The 22,223-nt window shown below is 38.6% G+C and overlaps 1 protein-coding gene across 9 annotated transcripts in view; it reads left to right on the top strand.

Moving 5' to 3' along the window:
* The window catches only part of Arhgef6 (Rac/Cdc42 guanine nucleotide exchange factor 6), a 109,480-nt gene that overhangs the window by 9,485 nt on the left and 77,772 nt on the right, over positions 1 to 22,223 (top strand). For 7 of the 9 annotated variants that reach the window (XM_077107373.1, XM_077107374.1, XM_077107372.1 and 4 more), the window contains 2 exons: positions 19,275 to 19,359; positions 21,557 to 21,681. In XM_077107373.1, the coding sequence (XP_076963488.1) occupies positions 19,275 to 19,359; positions 21,557 to 21,681 (210 nt within the window). Of the gene's footprint in view, positions 1 to 319; positions 340 to 19,127; positions 19,149 to 19,274; positions 19,360 to 21,556; positions 21,682 to 22,223 lie in introns of those variants that run through there. The other 2 variants (XM_077107378.1, XM_077107377.1) reach the window with 2 other exon arrangements.

Raw genomic sequence — 22,223 nt, 5'->3', positions numbered from 1 at the left:
CCCAATTGCCACGGTTCCCAGCCCCAGCCGCGGGGTCCGTTCCCTGCCAGGGCCTCACGGTGCACTGGGATCCTGGGTGCCGCGAAAGGGGGGGAGCGGGGGCAGAGGGCGCCAAGCTAGGACGCGCCAAACTTAGGGGCGAGTTGTCCAGCTCTGGCCTCAAGGTTTGCATCAGACCGGATTCTTTCTTTCCCCCGGAACCAGAGCAAGAGTCAACAGTACTATTTCTGCTACTAATTTGATGCCCTCCCAACCCCAGGCATCCGTACATTTGGGGATGTTTTACACTGGTCTGTCGCAGAAATGGTTTGTGGATGGGAAAGCTCTGTACCAAACAAGGTATTTCCTAGTGTTCATGGTTAATTTCGAGTTTTCATTTTCTAGACATTTAGGAACCCAACAGGTATTTGAGCTATTACATTTCTTAGCTCCAGAGTGGCGAGCCCTCAAGTTTATCTGTCTCTTAAAACATATTTATTTTTGGTTTGGCATTGTTTTTAGATATAGGGGAGACTCAATGAAAATTTCCCCCTTAATGTGTAGAGGGAGTAAAAATACAGTCAGGGAATATATTTTCCTGTACAACTAAGGTATATTTTTGTCAAAACCTTCACATAAACAACAACCAAAAAAACCTTACAGAATAGGATGAATTTCACTTGATGTTTTGTAAAGTGTTCATAAATTTTAAGACAGAATTTTGGATCTGAACTGCTTTTCTAATTTATATTTGTCTGGAAAACCTACAGTTTGTCCTTGAACTTCCTATCTTAATTTTGACATTGGCCATGGTAAGAGGATCTTTGATGACATCATTTTCTCCAGCCACAGTTTGGTGTTCTGTGACTGAGAGTACCTCTATCCAAAATATACAGCCTGGGCCTGTCCTTGGACTTCACATTTTCAAGGAATTCTATTAAGCAAAGTATTATGCTACATGCCAGGCAGTGCTGCAGTCCCTTCTTACATAAGTGAGCTCAGGCCGGTGTAGGTCCTGGTGTGCTCAGAGTAGTTAAAACAAGAGCGTCTGTCTCAGTCTGGGGTGCTGGGGGAGATGATTGGAGTTTTGAGCAAAGTAAATTTCCAGCTAGTATTCTCATCTTGCATTTCTTTGGAGCTTAATTTTTGAATGCCTTTTACTTATCTCAAACTCATTGGGTCCTTATAAAGGATGTAGGGGAGATGGCATTACTTTCATTTGACAAACAGAAAAGTTTGATTATCCAAAGTCATACAACTTATTATCTAACCTGGATCTCCTGTTTTCAGCCCACATTTTGTTTTGTTTGTTTTTGCGAAAGCATGACATTTTGTACAAAAGTGTTCATTTGTCATTTTATGAATAGTATGTCTTCTGGATTACTAGTTTTTTTTTTTTCTATTCTTTTTGCCAACTCACATTTTGGTCTCATCTTGACTAGCACATTCTTAGAGGTGAACACAGGGGCAAAGTCTTCCAAAGAAGGTCTGTGATTTGTATTTATCTATGATCTGCTTCCTCTTCAATCACACTCAGGGATAGTAGGTGCTGAACAGAGTGAGTGCTCAGGGTCCAGAAATTTCCAATATTCATTTGGCATCATTATTCCAACTATAATATTTCTTCAATCTTTAGAAATTCATTCAGGAGGAGAAACCTGGGAGCATGAGTTTTTGTTCATTTAGGGCAATATGTTCACCACAGTGCTTAGCAACTCAGATGCAAAGGATGAAAAGGAGTTGAATATCTACCATTTCTCCAGCACCTACTATGTTGCAGGCACTGTGATAGGTGCTCTAAGTATATTATCTTATTTAGCCCTCACAACAATCCTGGGAGGCAGGTGGCATTGCAAATTATACAGAGGGCGAGACTGAGGTTTGAGCATGATCCAGACAAAAGCTTCACATTGCCAGCCCAAAGCAGAACCACTCATGTGGTTCACTGATGTACCTTATTCCAGAGCTCATTTCTTTTATCATGTGCTGGGCTGCTGCCTCCAAGGAGCTGTTTACAAATCCAGGAACCAATTAGCCCCTTGGTTTTCAGATATGATGATACATTAGAGTCATGTGGGATGCTTTTTTTTAAAAAAGACAAATCTTTGAGTCCAATCACCCACAGATTCTGAGTTAATTGGCCTACAGTAAGGCCTAGGCATTGGTGTTTCTTTTTTAAAAAAATGTTTAAGTCAGGGCTGGGGTTGTGGCTCAGTGGTAGAGCACTTGCCTAGCACATGTGAGGTACTGGGCTCAATACTCAGCATCACATAAAAATAAATAAACAGATAAAATAAAGGTATTGTGTCCATCTATAACTAAAAATATTTTTAAAATGTTTAAGTCAACTTTATATTGAAATATAAAATACATTCAGGAAATTGCACAAATCCTAAGTATTTAGTTTGATGAATACTCATGAACTGAATACACTATATAATCTGCAAACCAATTAAGAAACAGACCAGTACAGACACCCAGAGCCACCCTCATACCCCTTCCCAGTCACTATCTCTCCTTAAGGGGCATTACCACCCTGAATTCTAAAATAATAAATTTATTTTTTTCTATTTTATTTTATATGAGTAGAATCAAACAGTATGTACTCATTTGTATAAGGTTTCTACTACTAAGAATAATTGTACTAGCAACCCATGTTGTTGCAGATAATAGTGGTTCATCCTTTTTGATGGCTGAGTAGCATTTAATTGCATGGACGTACCATGTTCTGTTTTTCCACTTACTTGTTGATGGATATCTAAGTCATTTCCAGTTTTGGGTTGCTATGAATGATGCTGTCATGAATATCCTTGTGGGTGTTTCCTGAAGAACATATACCCATATTTCTGTTGAATTTATAATCTGGGTCCTAGGGAATATAACATTCAGCTTTAGTTGGTACTCCCCAATAGTTTTCCAAAGGGATCAAGCCCTGTGGTTATATTTTTTAAAGCTCCACAAGTGATTCTTATGTGTATCCAGAGTTGAGAACCAATTCCCTGGTTTATGCAGAGTTCAGCAGTGTGACCACCTCAAACATCTACCACCTGGCTGAGAACCATAAATGAGATAGTAGCCTCCTTTTCAACCTCAGATCTTCTAGATTATCTTCTTTGCTAAATTACACAGCTTGCATCAATTTCACCATAATTGCTTTTGCCAAGCTACCCTCACTCTATTCATCCACTCTGATTTTGGTCATATTCAACACACCTATATGCTAGTCTTAGACCTTCTCGAAGGCAGGAACCAAAGTTTGGTCATCCTTATAACACTAGCACCCAGGATAGAACATGGCACATAGAGGTGCAGATTAAATGCTTCATCGATAGGATGACTGAGTAGTTGGAGAGGATCTGGGCTGGAAAGAAGTCCTATCTTTGCACCAAGACTTATGTACTTTATTCCTAGGAGAATGCCTCAGGTCCTCACTCACAGCTTGATTGTTTTAACTTATCTAAACATGTTAGCATTATGGGTACCCTGGTTGTTCATCTTAAAGCTGATTAGAAATAGAAACTTAGATGAGATGAAGTAAGGTATGTGGAAGCACTTTATAAACTGGAACACAGCATCTAAATAGATAGAGCTAGGCATGATGGTGCACACCTGTAATTCCAGTGGCTTGGGAGGCTGAGGCAGGAGGATCATGAATTCAAAGCCAGCCTCAGCAACTTAATGAGGCCCTAAGCAATTCAGTGAGACCTTGTCTCTATATAAAACATAAAAAGGGCTGGGGATGTGGCTCAGTGGTTAAGTACCCCTGGGTTCAATGCCCAGTACCCTCCCCCCAAAAAAGCAGACCCACAAACACGCATAACTACCCGAGGCCCTTTAGTGTGGGGTCAGGCATAATCTGTGTAGGTCTAATGGCAAGAGCTTTTCCCTTTCCTTGCTTTGGTCTGGGTTTGATTTCTGGTTAGGGTAATTTGTTTTTATTTTCCTTTGAAAAGTAGTACAGTAGCGCCGAGTCTGAAATCTTGAGCTTTGGACTTGAACTGACCTGGGTCAGTCACTTAGTAGTATATGCTAATCTCCTAGGTGGTAGTGGTAGGGAATACCATTTATAAGGTATGTTGCTACCTCTAGAGTTAAATGAGAAAGCAAGTAATGCACCTAGTACGGTGCCCGACACTAAGTAAACTCTCAATGAAAGCTAGTTCCTAACTGTACTTTAGTAGACTGGTGTTCATAAATGGTATTGCATTATCAAAAAAATGTTTACTTAATTCAGTTATGTTAAGCTAACTCTGTTGCTTTTTAGAATGATTTCCTCTTGAAATCTTCACATTTAAACAAATTGAATGCAGAGAAGGATAAACTGTGGGCTCTCTAAGGGTTCTGAGATTTTACATTAGTTACATTGCAATTTTAGACAGGGGTGAAGCTTGAAATAAGAAAACAGAGATCCAGCCATCTTGTGTCTCAGATCCATGTACTATTTTGGCAGAGGTTACTTGTTTTTGGAAAAATGGTTTAAAAAATAAAGTCAAAGGTGAAAGCCCCACATATTTTTGAATACTTAATACACCTCTTCAGAAAGAAAAACAAAGTTGAATGTTTCTGGGTGTTTTAGATGAATAGCGATCATGGGCTTGGCTCCTGTTCTCATGCTGAGCAGCAAAAATAATCCTCTCAATATCATAAGCATCTTTCTTTCACTAATTGAAGTACCTTTTTTGAATATTTATTTTTTAGTTGTAGTTGGACACAATACATTTATTTATTTATTTTTATGTGGTGCTGAGGATCGAACCCAGGGCCTCACACATGCTAGGCAAGTGCGTTACCGCTGAGCCACAACCTGAAGAATCTTTTTTTTTTTTGAAAATTTTTTTTGGAGGGGCTGTGGCTGGGGCTCAGTGGCAGAACACTTGCCTAGCATGGGTGAGGCACTGGGTTCAATCCTTAGCATCACATACAAAAATAAGTAAATAAAATAAAGGGATGCTATACATCTATAATTACAATTTATTTTTTTTTGTAGTTATAGATGGTCAGAATGCCTTATTTTATTTGTTTATTTTTATGTGGTGCTGAGGATCAAACCCAGTGCCTCACACATGCCAGGCAAACACTCTACCACTGAGCTGCAGCTTCAGCCCTGAAGTATCTTTTTATTTTCCTGAACTTGAAATTCTCAGTGCCTTTCATCATAAAAAACAATTTGAATTTAGAGTGTTTTGAAATATTTTTAAACTCATTTAAATATCATATTTAATCTGTGTATTTATTTGGACGACTACAGTAAGTGTAAATTTCAGTGATATTGGAAATTCCAGTGATGTCCATGGACACAGGTTGGAATTTAAATTGTAGTTTTAGACAATAGATGCATAATCTTAAAGAGTTTTAAGACCTGGTTATAACGGTTCTTGTTTTCTTTTCTGCTTATTGTGTTGTTCTCAATGCTTAGCAGAGTCAATTTTTTAACTGATGAAACCAATTTGTATATGGTTTCCTTTATAACAAATCAGGACTAGAAATGTTTGGGGATCCAGTTGTAAAGGGGAACTGGAGAAGACAAAGCAACTGAACTCTTCAGAGACTATGAATTATTCAGTTGTTAACCACAGTAACTTCTTTAGCTACCATTTTGTGTTCTAATAATAGAAATAGTTTGGACGAATTCCTTTTGGAGTTGAAAAATCAGGAAAGCTTTTCATTCTTTTCTAGTCTACACATAAACTAAAAGAATGTGAGAAAAGAATATTTGCAGCTTCTCATGTTTAACCAGATAAAGTAGTTTCACCTTTTTGTGTGTCTTTTAAAACAGTTTTATGTATTTTATAATTAAAATATCTCAGAAATTTAAAATACACCCCAGAGAAACATGCTCAATGTTTTGGTTAAACTTAACAATTAAATGAATCATCTTTTCTTTTTGGTGATTACTGACAGAAACATTCCCCCCTTGCATTCAGGAAATAAGTAATAAACCTGTTGAATTGAGCATAGCTGAGGGGAAATCAGTATCAATGGATCCCATTTGAAAAAAAATAACAGTATATAATATAATTTCTAAAAAGGAAATACGATGTTTCTGAATTGAGTTGAATGTACCAAAACCATAAGAAAAGGAAAGCATTTTGTTAGAAAATTTGATCAATGGAATCTTCCTAACTGGAGATGTAAATTATTTTGTTTTAAATTGAACTCTCTGTAAGTTGGTTTTAATGCTGACTTTAATCCAGACTGTTTCTGGGGGCAACAGAGCACAATATGTCCCTTTATTAAAACCACACAATCTTGGCCAGCTATTCTCTATTCCATCTCCATTATAATTTGGTCATATGTGTCACTGAGGTGGCCACCAAGATCAGTCTAAGAGGTAATGCTGCATTGGCAGCACACAGCATAAGGTATGCACAGCAATTGGTGTGCATATATTTGGGGTTACTACAAAAAATATGCAAGGTCTGCTTTTTGAATTGGTAATGTGTGAAGGCATTTGCCAGTTTCTTGGGGCCCTTGTTTACCAACATTTTAGAGGGGGTGACCTCCCCTGATTCCAGAGTTGAAAAATCAGGAAAGCTTTTCATTCTTTTCTAGTCTACATGTAAACTAAAAGAATTTGAGAAAAGAATATTTGCAGCTCTCCCTATCTGCATTTCAACTTGGACATTGCTGTTTCCTTTGCTGTCATCTGGAAGAAAGACACTGCCAGACTTCTGTCTGATTAGCTCCAGGCTTTGTCAGATCCTGGCAAACTGTACCCTACCACACAAAGAAGTGTATGGGTTCAGAGATATGGATCATCCAAAACAGCATAGAGTCACACCTCATTTCTGTTTGACTTCTGGCAGAAGATTTACCTTCCTAATTAAGTTCTGCTTAGACAAATAGAGTAAAATCCCAGTTTTATATTTTCTTGGGGACTTGAATATTATTACAGAGATCAGACATGTCAATTGAGGGATTGAATAGGACAATAGGGAAAAGAAAGAATTAAATTAAGGTGAGATGAAATGCAGCAGTTTGCAAAGCAGCAAGTAAAACCGTTACGAAGCATTTGTCTCACCCTCGACAATAACAAAGACATTTTCCTACTCTCTGGAAGTGTGGACATTATTTTAAGAGGCAGCTTTAACGTGTCAAGATCCTAATGTCTTTTATGAAGATCCTGCCTGTGAAGCAGGCCTAACACTAAGAAGTATTTTCTTTTATAATTTGTCTGTTCCTCATGTCTTGGTCTACAGCAAAATGGGGATATTTACTAATAGTTTTTGAGAAAGGTATACATGCCAAAAAAACACAATATTTTATTTGCAAAAGAAATTGAACATCTTTTGTGAGGAAAATATGCATTGTGATAGTATAAGCATCTACATTGTAATTTAATCAGTTTGCCTTCTCTGGAGGCATATGGGAATATGTTGTATATTGGGGAAAATATTGTTTTGGGATTAAAAAGAAGGACAATGAGCAGAATGGAAAACAATAGTTTAAGGGTTGATATACTTAGTGGGTGACTTCTTCATTTGCTGGATTTTATATACTGTCCTTCAGTTTTGTATTTTTTTTTGTACAGGGATTGAACTCAGGCACTCGACCACTGAGCCACATCCCCAGCCCTATTTTGTATTTTATTTAGAGACAGGGTCTGGCCGAGTTGCCTGTCTCACGATCCTCCTGTCTCAGCCTCCTGAGCCACTGGGATTACAGGCCTGCGCCACCACACCCAGCTGGATTTTTTTCTCTTAAAATGAGTTTATTTATTAGTTCCTGGCATATATCAGGTGTTCAGTAAATATTTATTGAATACATAATAAGTAGATTTTGGAATAGAAATGAATTTTTAGAAATTCTCTTTGAGATATCAGCCTACATGTAGATGATCAAGAGTTGACTTTTATTCATAGAAATGACTCTTTAGTGGATAAAAGAAAGTATAAACAGAAAGTATAAAAAAGAAAGAATAAAAATAAAGCCAGGGCTCCCCTAACATAGCATTACTCAGAGTCTCTATGCCAAACTAAAGTACCTATTTCATGTTTTTTATAAAATTAAAATAATAAGGTTTGAGAGGTTAGGTAGCATGGTTCATATGGAAGCTCTTCTCTACTTTTCCAGTCCACAGGCCGCTTCTTGTTTCTTATATTACCCAAAGTCTTTTGATTTCATTGAGCTTTCAAGTTGTGAGCTTTGAACGCAACCTCCCTAAGCTGTGACTTTCTCCAAAGTGATCCAGTCAGCAACCTCACTTTCTTTTGGTGAGGTAGGTGCTCTGTCAGCATTCTTCACTTCACTCAATCATGTTCTTTTAAAAGAATAATTTATTTTAGCAAGTGATGGAAACTATATGAACCATGATTTATCCAATTCTACAAGGGAAAAAAAGGTTTTTCCTTTTTCTTTGGGGAAAGGCATGCCAAAAGGACAGGTGTTTCAGGATAATCTGAATTTTAGATTGGGAGGAAAGACTGATATTCACCATCTAGACAGTGAGTACCAGGTGGGCTTCTGCCTGTGAATATATGAAAGAGTGGAAATTAACAGGGTATAGCCATGTACAGCTGGGTGTCTAAGCTAGGGGATCCAGAGTCTAAAGCCCAAATGCAAGAGGAGTTCAGAAATAGGGAGGCCCGTTGTAAACAGAGGAGTAGTGGTAGGAGAAAACCCCCTGATGGGAGTGATTTGGGATGGTCTCTGATGAAGAGCTCAGATTCAGATAGTTGAGGGAACTTTCAGAAGGAGAAGTATAAATATTACAGAGAAGCCAGCAAAGCAAATGAAATATTCAGGGGAATACAAGGAGAACACAGTGAAAAATGATGGGCTAGGTTGGAGTCAGCTTGAGAAGAAATTTGGATGCTAGCCTGAAGAGGGTAGACTTCATCTTGTAAGTAGTTGTAGGCTGGGTCACATTCTTTTTTTGCTGCATAGAATTTCTGTGCTTTGCGACGTGAGTGCTAACAGAAAGCACCATTCCTGATGTCTCTCATATCTGAGCTCCTGAATATCCTCCTCACAGTGTTTGGATTGTTTCTGAGGTGCAAATCCAGTTTCTAAAAAGATGTAGCAAAATTGATTTATCAATTCATCAATTAATTGATGTCTGTTAGACATCAATTGGTGTCTCTGAAAATGACATACTTGACATCTGTTTTTTTTTTTTTCTTCTTATGGTGGTGCTGAGGATCAAATCCAAGGTTTTGTGCATGCTAGGCAAGTGCTCTATCCCTGAATTATATCTCCAGTTCCTGACAATGACATGCTTTTGAAAAAGTAACTCACACAGAGATAAAAGCATGGAGTGCCAAAAGTCTTTCCCAAATGAATTACTGAAGGTGATCTCTAAAGAAAGAAAGAAAATGATAGTAACTTTGTACAACATCCTTCTTTCCCAAATTAGCTGGTGTTAGAAAGACTTTGGGCATGTGCTTTATCGTCTTTTAAATTGTTTGTTAACCCTTCTTGCTTCTGGTGAAATGTTTTGCTACGCCCTACTGTGCTCTGGCTGTAACTTGGAGCTGGTTTTAGAGCACGGTATAGACAGGCGAGTGTAGCTTGTAGTATTTGTTATTTATTCTATTTTGTAATAAAAGTTAAAAAAATACAGCCAATATCAGCAAAGCAGCAAAATTCCACAGTTCTTTCCTGTTTCCTTCATCATAATACTTAGTTCATAGTGTTTGTGGTGGGATTGAAAGGAACTTCTATTGCCTGGGACAGGCAAGCTATTGTGGACATTGTCTATACTTGGTACATGACTTAAAAAATGTACGACCATGGAGATGGAAGCATCTTTGGTCACCTCACAGTCACGGAGCTTAGTTTTGTAGATGGGAACAGATTTATCTCGTTTTATGTAATAGACATTTCCTGAAAAGTTGTATGGATATTGATATTTTCTTTCCTAACTATTTTTTCTTTCTGAGTTTATTTTACTTCCAGAAATTCTTTTTCTTCAATTATTATCTATTAACAAGAGCATCTACATGTTCATTAATTAATCAAATGTTGATTGAGTTCCTACCATGTTATAGGAACTCTTCTACAAAGTGAATATACAGAGGTGAACAAAAATTATACTGGTGGCATTAAATTTTAGGCGTAATGTACCCATAAGTCTCTTTGAGAGAGCACCCTGTTGATCAACCAGTGAATAATTATTTATTAAGTATTTCATATATGTTGAGTATTAGGTCAGGTGTGCAGGGAAATTTGGACTTCAAAGAACCCACCTCCTACTTGGAAATCCAAGAATCTTAACACACAGAGACTAAATAAAGATTTTTATGCTGGTAGATCATTGAGGGCTCAAGTGTGCAGCAGCACAGCAGGCTGGAGCTGTTCAGAAGAAAAAAATGTAAAGGTAGGTCAGTGGAAGACTTGATAGAAACTACCAGAGGAACTGCTACTTAAAGCAACCTGCAGCAGTGCCTTTGCTTGTGGCCCTTGTCTCTCCCTGATCTTTGTGCAGAACTCATTTACCATCTGTCTCTCCTGTACCTGGATTACCTAAGTAATTGCTTCTACTAGCTTCTAGGGCTCCAACCCAAAACCATCAAAAACTTCTAGGAAATCAGGGGCTGAGGGAGCCCTCTCTTTGTAGGTAAGCATCTTCCCTAGCTGCCTGGACAATTGCAGAGGTAGTTACTTTTTTTAAAAAAAATTATTAGTTATTAATGGATATTTATTTATTTATTTATTGTGCTGAGAATCGAACCCAGTACCTCACACATGCGAGGCAAGCGCTCTACCACTGAGGTACAACCCCAGCCCCAGAGGTAGTTACTTTAAAACAATTTTTTTTTTAGTTGTAGATGGACACAATATCTTTATTTTTATGTGGTGCTGAGGATGAAACACAGTGCCTTTCATGTATTATACAAGAGCTGTATCTCTCTACCACTGAGATACAACCCCAGCCCCAGGCAGTTACTTTTTTTTTGTACTGGGGATTGAACCCAGGGGCACTTAACCACTGAGCCACATCCCCAGCCCTATGTTGTATTTTATTTAGAGACAGGGTCTCACTAAGTTGCTTAGGGCCTCTCTAAGTTGCTGAGGCTGGCTTTGAACTCACGATCCTCCTGCTTCAGCCTCCCAAGCTGCTAGGATTACAGGCATGCGCCACCACGCCTGCTTCACGCAGTTACTTTTAACTACTGACATTTTTGAGAATATTCTCATAGTCTTCATATATTTGCTTGGTTCTTTAATCAAGGAGAGTTCTAAAATAAATAGTACTATGAGTGTCTAGGGCATTTGTTCATCTGTTATATAAAAGGACAAGGGAAAAAAAACCCTAAAAGATATTGGCCATTAATTGGAAACACACATTCGAGCACTCTTCAAAATGAAAATGGATTATTTTCCAACAATTTATTTGTGAGTTACTGTTGGGAACACAGAAAATGTTTCCCTGTAGAAACAAGGTTCTACATGATGATTATGTTTTTTGGTTGGCCCACAACAGCCTGTTTAATACTTAATGTCACTAAACTATAGAACTAACAGAGACTAAGTGACAGGTGTGATGCTATGTCTCTGGGAAAATGTGTTCTGCATTCCAATTTGGAACACTAGGAAGCCAGTTCCTTTCTCTGAAGGAATAGGGGGGTGTTGGGAGGGTACCCCCACTCTGGTATACAGACACTCCAGCAGCTGAGGTATCACTCATCCACCCCCATCCTTTAAAACTGGCAGCCAGTGTGGCTCCTGCAAGGGCTGTGGTGACAGGATAATGGGAGGAGGGGCAGGGGCAAGCCACACTGGTTGGCTGACTGAAAGTCAGCTGGTTTTAAGCCCTCTGCTTCTTGACCTTGGCTTGGCAAGCACTACTGACAAGAAAGATTTCGTCTTTTCCTTTCCTTCATGCCTACTCTCTTTTTGGTGAGATTATCCTAAATCAGTTGTTCTTTTGTGATCTCTCCCTTTAGACCAACGTATCTATTTTATTCCTCATTCATCTTCCTCTTTCCTGAACACTTAATAGTCAACTGAAGATAAATCTCTATTGTGGAGAAAGCTGAATTTCCCCTAAAGGAGTGCTAACAGAAGAATGGAAGTCATGAGGTGTGTTACAGTGACGGGGGTAGGGGGCAGGAAGTAGATTTGGTAAATTTAAAATGGGGAGTAAACAGTGAGGGATTAAGCTCACATCTTGGCTGCTACCACAGGAGCTCTATGGAACTGAACTTCCTTGCTCCGAATTATATGAGGTTCAAGTCATTCAGAAGCCCATATTAGTTACATAAAATAATTATAGAAATTCATAGAGACAAAAGAACATAGATAGTTTAAACTGTCCACAATCGAAGTCCAAATGCCTCTTGGCAGCAAGATAGAGGTAGAATTTATAAATAGGTCATTTTAAAATGACATTTGAAACATCAACTTATAAAGAGATAATAATTATCTCAGTCTATAATACCCAAGACTCTCTCGTTCTCATTCTACACTATCCAACCCATTTATAATTATAACTTGGCTTACCAGGTGGATTTATGTATGGAGAGAGAATGCCTGGCCATGAAATGAGAGTACCCAGTCCTCTTAGTAGTTCATTTTATCCAAAATTAAGAAATTGGCATTTTGGTTTATGTGTTGGTCTTTGGTGAACTTGGCTAGTGTAATGCCATTCTCAAGATCCTTGAGGATTGAAGACCAGATTTTGGACCTGGGAGACCCAGCTAAGCTGCTGCCTTTGAGAGCTCCTATTCAAAGATGCACCATCAGGCCTCTCATTGACTTCCTTAAGTCAAAGATACCTCTCAATTTTCAGATGGGAAAGCCACAGAAAAGTAGTGCTGCCTCCCTAACGTCCTTATAACTGCTCAGGAGTGACAAACCTAGGATTGGGATCAGGGTTTTCTGACCCCCAACACCAGTTTCTTTTCAATATACCTCGGTTGCTGCAGCTATAGTACACAAGTCAGATCTTGTTCTCTAAATTTCTGAAACATAGAGAAATTGAGAAAACAAAAGTAGAGTGCAGACTTTGGTCTCTTAAGTTTGTTCCACATCAATAGGAAGAGTTATTATTTAAAACCAGGCAGGGTACAAATGCCATCCACTGTATTCTATTAAGTGGAATGCCAGTGGGCAATGAATCAAGTTTCTGAACTAAGAACATTATTTTTTACTGACTTTGTGACTGCTATTAGTAGGAGCTATGTGAAAGCATCCCAGGTCAAGTTCCCAGAGCCAGGCGCAGTATTACCCAGTGAGATATGACTAAGCATCTCAGATTTGCTTGCTCTATCTCACTATGTAATGACTTTTCCTCCAAAGTTCAAGGGTTCAGGTGCTCAGCTCTGAGGATTTATTTATAATCTAAGTCAATTTAAAATTTTGTTCAGTAAGCTGGGTATGGTGGCACATACCTGTAATCCCAGCTACTCTGGGAGGCTGAAGCAGGAGGACAGCAAGTTTGAGATCAGCCTCAGAAACTTAGGGAGACCCTATCTCAGAACAAAAAATCAAAAGGTCTGGGGATGGAACACAGTGGTAAATCACCCATGGGTTCCATGTTTAGTACCACATGAACAAAACAATAATAACAGCAACAACAGCAACAAAGATTTTGTTCAATAAGAGTAAGAAAAATAAGGAAGAGCTGAAATGTTCTTAAATATTTGGAATCATTTTTTAAAAACATAAGTTGTATATCCTTGTGGTCCCACTGAATCACTTGCTTTTCAGTTGATTAAATTTCTTAAAGTTGTGTGATGGAATCTACTGTGATCACCCCAAACCATAAGTTATCTTTAATGGAAGTTGATTGGGTATTACTGAAGCTAAGATGGCATTAAAGGCATTACTAGTTCTGAGTGAGAATAAAGTATGACTTCCTTTCTTAACCAGGATGTGGCTGGAGTGCTGTGACTGGTTGACTTAGATAGTCATAGCATAATACCAAGGAAATTGGGGGCTGAATGTCACTGCATGTGACCGATACCTTGGGCCTGTTTGCCTTAGCTTAGTTTGGTCCTGTAACCACAAGTGGAACCCCACCCTATTAGCAACTCACAAAATACGGACTGTGTAGCTCTTCCCCACTTCTGGCAAAAGTGGCCAAGCGCCTACTTAGTCAGAGCTGTCCCCTGAAATCGGAAGGAAGCACAGAAATTAAGCAAAGCCCCTTCAAGACAGTCTAGGCATGTGGAAGATTTTCTCTTCCCCACAGTTAGTTGAATTAGTCATTTTACAGGTTGAACCAACTTGCCCCAGATGAGGAAGGTTCTGCTTGTGTTGACAGCAGCAAGGGATTTCTTTTTGTGTAGAAATCCACAAATTGCTTTTTCGTGTTTTTCTCTTTCACGGAAACATAAAGCGTGCACACAGAGCTACAACACCCCTCAGGGCACTTATGTGTGTGTTTTTATTGGCTCCACCCCTTTCTTGTTCTGTGACTTAACTACTCCAAGTCTTATTGTTCACCTAAGAAATGAAGGAAATAATTGTGCCCCTAGTGCAGGAGTTCTGGGAGAATCAAATGCAATGAAAAAATACACAGTTTAGTCCATTTTTGCTGCTATAACAAAATACCATAAGCTGAATACTTTATAAACAATGGAAATATATTTCCCATGGTTCTGGAGGCTGGGAAGTTGAAAATCAAGGCACTAGTAGCAGATTCACTATCTGGTGAGGATATGCTTATTGTGTCCTCACTTGGTGGAGGGGGCAAGACAGCTCTCTGGGATCCCTTTAAAAAGGGATCCCATTCAGGAGGGCTCCATCTTCGTGAACTAATCAGCTTCCAACGACCCCAACTTCAATTACCATCAGAAATGGGATTAGGTTTAAATGTAAGAATGTAGGGCCTGGGTACAAACAATCCAACCATAGCAATATATATGTAATCTCCAAGTATGGTGTTAGGCACATGGTAGGGGCACAGTAAGTCAGTAATGGTAGCTATAAGATTAGTGAGGGAATGGAACAGGGGATCAGGGGAGTTTCTTCTCATGTGCTTCATTGCTTTTGTCAGTTTAGGGACAGTGTCTTAAAATAGCACATATGTTGAAACCGAAAGCTACTCCAAAAGAATCTACTTGTAAAGTCATAAAAATATTAACTTCTGCTCAATTTGTACTGACAGATTCCAACATTTCAGAATTAGCACCTGGTGTTTAGTGGACAGAAAATAGATTTTGTTGTCATTGTGGGTATCCAGAGTGGAAAAGTATGGGGAAACATAAACATTTAGAAGCAAAATGTCTATATATATATATATATATATATATTTTTTTTTTTTTTTCAATCCTATATCTGCTCATATAGGATTGAACCCTAGGCTGGCAATTTATAAATGCTTAAAATATATTTAATGAAGTTTAGTCCCTGTCTCTCCTATTACTTACACAGAGTGGTGTAAATATTTTTGCTGTTGTTACAGTTGAATCTTGCCTCATTCTGTTGCAAAAGTGATACTTTGAAACTATCTGTAATCTAAGAAGCAGTCCTTTTTTTCTTGTTGGCCTCATAGTAGTGGTAAAATGAATGGGGGGCAGAAATCCTGCTGTTCATCTGATCTTCACAGATCTAACTGGAACTAACTAGCTTATTTCTAGTGCAGAATAGATGTTAAGAAAGTTCAGAGTTAGAGAAGATAATGCTAAGTGAAGTTAGCCAATTCCCCAAAACCAAATGCCGGATGTCTTCTCTGATATAAGGAGGCTGATTCATAGTGGGGTAGGGAGGGGGAGCATGGGAGGAATAGACGAACTCTAGATAGGGCAGAGGGGTGGGAGAGGAAGGGAGGGGGCATGGGGTTAGAAATGATGGTGGAATGTGATGGACATTATTATCCAAAGTACGTGTATGAAGACACGAATTGGTGTGATTATACTTTGTATACAACCAAAGATATGAAAAATTGTGCTGTATATGTGTAATAAGAATTGTAATGAATTCTGTTGACACATATAAATAAGAAAAAAATAATTAAAAAAAGAAAGTTCAGCTATTCTGGGACTCAGTTACATACCAGAGATGCTAAGCAGGCTAGTGAGGCTAGCACAAGATGCCAGAAGATGGGTATGTATCATCATAAGTTTGTCATGATGGAACTTTGAAAAATTCATTTGAAAAGGACTTTGGAAAATCGCATACAACATAAACATGTGACTATACTTTACCTTTTAACACATTCCTCTGCTTTTCAGACAGATAGAGGAATTGGTTCTCTATTTTGTATGTATGAGTGGCAGTAGGCCAAAGCAAGTGGTCTATACTGTAATATACCTTTCTCACACCTCTCCACATTGAGGGATTCTTCCTTGCTTTCTCCCAGTTGAGCATCAGAGCCGTCAGTCTTTCTGCACATCATCATCTCTAAACTTGGTCTCCCACTCTCATTTCCAGTAAGGCAAACATGAGTGATAGTAGCTGAAAGTATGCTTTTTCCCAAATAATATTTCCATTTTGTAGGGGATAGATCTTTATGGAAGAAAAATCTGGGGTGGAATTTTTAACATTATTCAATTTGGAGCTTGGGAGGGTGTGGGGTGGTGTAGGATATTCATAGTTGTATCTAAGCTTCTGACTACTTTGAAATAATAATGGTGAGGCTTTGCCTTTTCTCTCTCCATACCAGTCCCTTGTGGCCTCTTGTAGTTCCTTCCTGTATAGTTCCTAGTACTATAGAATGGACTTGGCAGTGAGAGCAGCAGTACCCATGGATAGACTTGAGTATATTGTGGTTTTCTGAAAAGGGAACTGCACAGTCCAGGCAACTTCCCTCAAGCAGATGCAATGATTCTTGTTGGTGCACATTTCATTTTCTGATCAGTTTGTTCTCAAATTAGTACAAATGAATAATTCTGACGTTTCCATGAATAGGCAGTCAATTAACCTGGATAAGGAGCAAGCAAAACAAAAAGGGGAGATTTTTATCAGTTTTTGCTTATCTACCTTATTCTGCTAGTATTTACTTCTGGTTATAATTTTACTCTACTCACCTCCCCCACACCCACCCAATGAATATATCTACATGCACACACACATATTCACTCTGCCTTTGAGAATCACAGGCTAAAGACAAGTGATTGTTTTGCTTTGTGACTAGTTTGGCATAGATGTCATTAACCCTTTCCTACTTGACCACTTTTGAGGGGATTCAATATGTCTGGAATCCTCTGGGGTTCTAAATACTCTTTCTAGAGTTTACTGCATCTTGTTCACCCAGGGTTTGACAAAAATAGAATCCTTAATTTGCTCTTGGAAAACTTCTCATTTTATATTGTAGCAGTCAGAAATTATTTGGATTGTAGTGTCATTTAACTCTTTAGTAATATTAATGCTACCCTTTTATTAAAAGTCTGGCAGTGTTTCCTTTTTAGGTGCAGTTGGGCTCTTCAGTCATTTAACTTTGAATCCAAACCATTCATGGATTGGGTGAATAGTAGAATCCCAAAATAGTCAGACTTGTGTAGGCTCACATTTGCATGAATCTATATTGCCCCCAGACTTGGTGAATAAAAGGATATTACATATTTCCATTCTAGAAACAAAGTTTGATTCTTCAAGAATATGTACAAAAATAAGATCAAAATTATCTTGACATGACTCCCAGAAAATATGCAGATTAAAAATGGATCAAATGGCTCTACCTAATGGGAAGACAGACCCTTCAAAATTAGTATTAATCATGTCCCATTTGAAAAGGTACATGTGACTCTCATCACCATGTTTGGGGAAAAATGATGCAATCTGTTTTCTTCAAGAGACTTTTAAAATCCTGGAATGAGATGTTTTTCAGAAGGAGCATTTCTGTATTTCTACACTCTCAACTAGCAATTAATAGATTGAGCCTATGCCTGAGAATGCTTCTAGTTTCAAACATATGTGTTAGAGACTATAAGAAGTCTCAACATTTGTTTCCTAAAGGCATAAAACAGAGGTTTATTTAGGAGAGTAGATACGCATTCAAGGGACAATGGGATGGGGGAACAATCTCACAAGAGAGATACCTTTTGGGTAAAGCAAGGAATATGCACTCAAGGGAGAATGTGGGCTATCTCCAGAGGGAGAGATGCCAACCCATTGGTGTGGGGTGTTAATATTTACAGAAGGTCATTGCTAGGGGCTGGACAAGAGATGGAGGTGGGGTGGAGCTACACAATTTTGTGCCAGTTTTTCCTTTGCTTGCACATTTCCCTCATTTTACAAGGGCATGGACCAAGGGCATGTCCCTTAAGCTCAAGATTTATAAGTGTGTTTTCTGCATCTCAGTGGCTTGTGAATATTTCCTTTAAGATTCAGTATATCTCTCTCTTTATCCTAATTCCCTATCTCATTTCCCTCCCTGAGATATTGATCCCTTAATCTTGAGACTTGGTGAGGGGTGAAGATCCATCTTCTTAGGGGTACTTCAGGCCACCAAGAGGTCAGGGATCAGAAGTCTCACTCTCACTGTTATAAATAAGATAGACACTCTCAATACATTTTAACGTATTGAATACATGGAAAAATTAACAATTTTAAACTATATTTAAAACAATAACAAGTGATTGGTGTCTTCACTAGGGACAGTAGCATATCAGCATGTAATTGTGATGGGGAAAGTGAAATTTTCTATTTACTTAACAGTGTGTTGCTAAAAGATGAGTGGTATCAGGAAGGCCAGAGGTTATATTTGGAAAAGTCACCTAGGGCTGGGAAGAACCCATAGGCTCCACCAGGCAAAGGTTTATATTCTCTCAGTTCTAAGATGAACTGCAAAGGGCAAGATGAAGCAGTAGAATCCAAAAACTGAGGCTGGGGGCAAAAGGCAGACCTGGGCAGAAAGTTTGGCAACATGGAGTTGGGATCCCAGGCAATTGGCATCCAGCAGTCAGCACTAGGGAGGAAGGGGATTAGAGAAAAATGCATTTCAGAAAGTGCCCCTAGTGAACACAGAGAATAAACTGTAAAGATGAAAGTGTGTCAAAAAGGCTCCACCTACTTATTTGTGGACAGTTGAGGACATTCTGTAGGTGATAGGCATTAACTATAACCCAGGTACAAGAGCTTCCTGTAACTGGGCTGAGCATATTGATATGTTTAGGTCAAAAGAGCAGGTCTGAGTATGTGCTGTGCATTTCCGGGTGGGTGCTGCCTTCTCAGCTTGGCTCTCATTTCCCATTACTGCTTTGCTGTGACTCACTGATGGCCTGCCACATGTCATTAGGCAGCTCAGCTGCTGCTCTCATTTCTCCCAAAGGTATACAGAGGTTTGCATCTTGGCTTTTACATTTTTTTTTTTCCTCCGAGAGCTGGAGGAAGTGGCCTTTTCACAGTTTGGTTCATTGAGTTGAATACTTATCGTGTCTTACAGTTTCAATGTTTCTTGCTCATAGGTATTTGATCCTGATGACCTTTATTCAGGGGTTAATTTCTCCAAGGTTCTGAGTACTCTTTTAGCTGTCAACAAAGCAACAGAAGGTAAGTAAAGTTTGTGATTTATGAGTTCTGGCTGACATTTTTGAATCCATGTGTTTCTGATTGTTCTAAGAGTTAACCATGCCCTGGATTGATTAATTGGTGAAAATTTGCCCCTTTTGCCCCCAAATAAACCCCAACAAATATTAAATACTTTAATTTTTCATGGTTTAAACATACTTATCACCATATTTAAACATGCATATCACAGAGGTATTCTAATGTCCTTAGTACAATAATAGGAACAAAGAAAACCCAATTTTGTTCCAAAACTTTTGAATAGTCAACTCAGTATAGCAAGACAAAAAAAAAAAAAAAAAAAAAAAGACCAGTTCCCTCTTTTTAAAATAAAGTTTACCAAGTACAGCCATCACTTCCCTTTCCACACTAGGAACACATTTTTCTCATAGTCTTCCCTGTGTCTGTGTGTATGTTGAAGGAACCCCTCAGTAACCTTGCACTGGAAATGAAACTTGAAGGTCTTAGTAAATTAAGAGTATCTTTTGTTTAAATGTTTACCATCCATTACATTGGAGGTTATTAAATATAAATTCTAGTAAATTTGAAGAAAGTGTTGATAAACTTAAGAGTGGAATTTCACTCCTTCTATGATACAGTGTCTTACCTACAGTGGTAGTAATAATCATAGTTCAAATTCTTTGAACCCTTTCCCTGGGTCTAGCCTGTCCTAAGAGCCCTAAGTGGTCTTATTCCATGTTTGAAACACACCTGGGGATAGGCATTATTATTATTAGGTCCCTATTATCAATAAGGAAAGTCAGGTCCACAGTTGCCCAACTAGAAAGTGGCTGAGTTAGAATTCAAACTCATACCTGACTGACTTGAGAGCCCTTGAACTCAAATCTGAATGTTCCTGCTCAAACTGTTAGAGAGGCAAGAAGCTGTGTGCCTAGCACTGCCAGGTGTTACCAAGAAAGTGGAAGACATAGTTCCCCCGCCCTTGGAAAAATTACTATCTATTTAGGGAGACTCAACTTACCCAGCACAAACAATTGGAGAGCAAGAACAGAGAATATAATCAAGTGCCAAATAAGATGGAACATCTAGGAAGCTATCAAGTAATTATAGTTTTAGTCAAAAGAGCTGTATATAATAGCAAGACATGGAAAAATACTTCTTTAAAGTTGTTCTTTTGCTATTTGAAAAAAATGCATTTGAGCTATTGCAAGGCGTATAGCACAAAGTACAGCTAATTCAAGTAACTATATTTAACACACATGACAACTATCCAGTTCTGGGCAGGGAGGATCATATAATTCTAACATTATGCCACACAAATTATATGTTCCTTTGCCAAACTCTCCTAGCAAGTTTTACAGTCTCTTCCCTTGCCGCAGATATTTATAAAAATACAAGAAGGTGAAAGTTAAAACCCACGGCATCAAGGAAATTACTTGGATACTGAGCTTGTCGCCTAGGGAATGTTTGGGCTTTAGACTTTTGCAGTTTATATCTTTTAAAAATAAATGGAGAGGAAAAGAACCCTCATTTGAATTTGTCAAGAAGCCAGATTCTCTCTTTAGTACACTTTCAGCATACTGAAAACATCCAACTCAGCTTTGGTCTGATCAAATTGCACAAGGTTTCAAGGAAGAGAAGACTCCTGAGTTTGATTTTAAACAACAAATTATTCTAGTATCAAGATCGCATCTGTCTCAGACACGCACTCTTTCTTATTCTCATTCTCCACTCTTCCCACGGCACACTAGGGAGATTTTAGATTGTGTGTGCCACATAAATCCTTACATGTAAGAAAGAGCCACTGAGTTATGGGCCAGAAAACAGGGCGAGAAATTTAAAATATTTCAAAGTAATAAGAGCCACAAACAGCTGTTTGGTACCCGATATAGTTCTGCCTTGGATAACAGGGCATATAGTTGCGACTGGTTCAGGAAGGAAGAGTTGTAGGGAATGGGTTAAGAGAAAATGTGGTTCTGTCGCTGCTTTTCATTCTACTGGAGAGCAATGGCCAGTAAGGTTAAGAACAAGAAGTTGGCCACCAAAAAGGGAGGAGGTGGGGGTGGTGGTGGGTTTGAAACACAGTTGGCATGTTCATAACAATACCATTGGAATTATAGCTAGGATGCTTTTTATAAAGTCCCATACAAGATAATGTTATGTTGTAGATGGTTTTCTGACCTGAGTGCTTCCTTTACCATGCCTTTTCCTCTTTTCACAGATCAGCTCTCAGAAAGACCATGTGGACGTTCCTCTTCTCTTAATGCTGCTAACAGTTCTCAGACAAACCCACAGGGAGCAGTTTCTAGCACAGCTCCAGGGCTGCAAAAGCAGGCAAAGACAGTGGTAAGTATAGTCCCCAATTCTCCCTGTCTGTTTTAAAATTCATAAAATAGGACTCATATCCCAGTTGCATTTTCATATGTGGTGAAATTGTCATTCTGTTTGTTTTGGGTGCCACCAAGAAAATTAGCTATAAACTAAACACCCATTCAGGCTAGACTTTGGAACAAATCAGGCATGTGGGGCCCAGAGTCTGAAAATCAGGGTTAAAGCCCCAGCTTGGCTGCTTATTAGAATCTGGCAAGTTACTTAACTGAGAGTGCTATGCAAATGTAATTTATGACTATTCCGGATGACACTTTCCTGTTATTTTCCCTATTCCTTGGTTTATTAGAACTAAGTGGGTACCTGGCACTTTAGTAGGCAATCAATAAATATTCAGTGCTGTTCTTAGCATTATTGTCATCTTTATTTTTCTCTGGGAGAAAAAGACAACTGGGACCAGCAATAAAAATTAAAAAAAAAAAAAAGACAACTGGGAGATCTCAATATAAAAATTCAAAAAAAATTAAAAAAAAAGACAACTGGGAGATCTCAATATAAAA

This window comes from Callospermophilus lateralis, chromosome X (genome assembly GCF_048772815.1).
Source record: "Callospermophilus lateralis isolate mCalLat2 chromosome X, mCalLat2.hap1, whole genome shotgun sequence".
Lineage (NCBI taxonomy): Eukaryota > Metazoa > Chordata > Mammalia > Rodentia > Sciuridae > Callospermophilus > Callospermophilus lateralis.
Note: the sequence above shows the minus strand (reverse complement) of the source record. Positions and strands in the feature narration are given on the sequence as shown.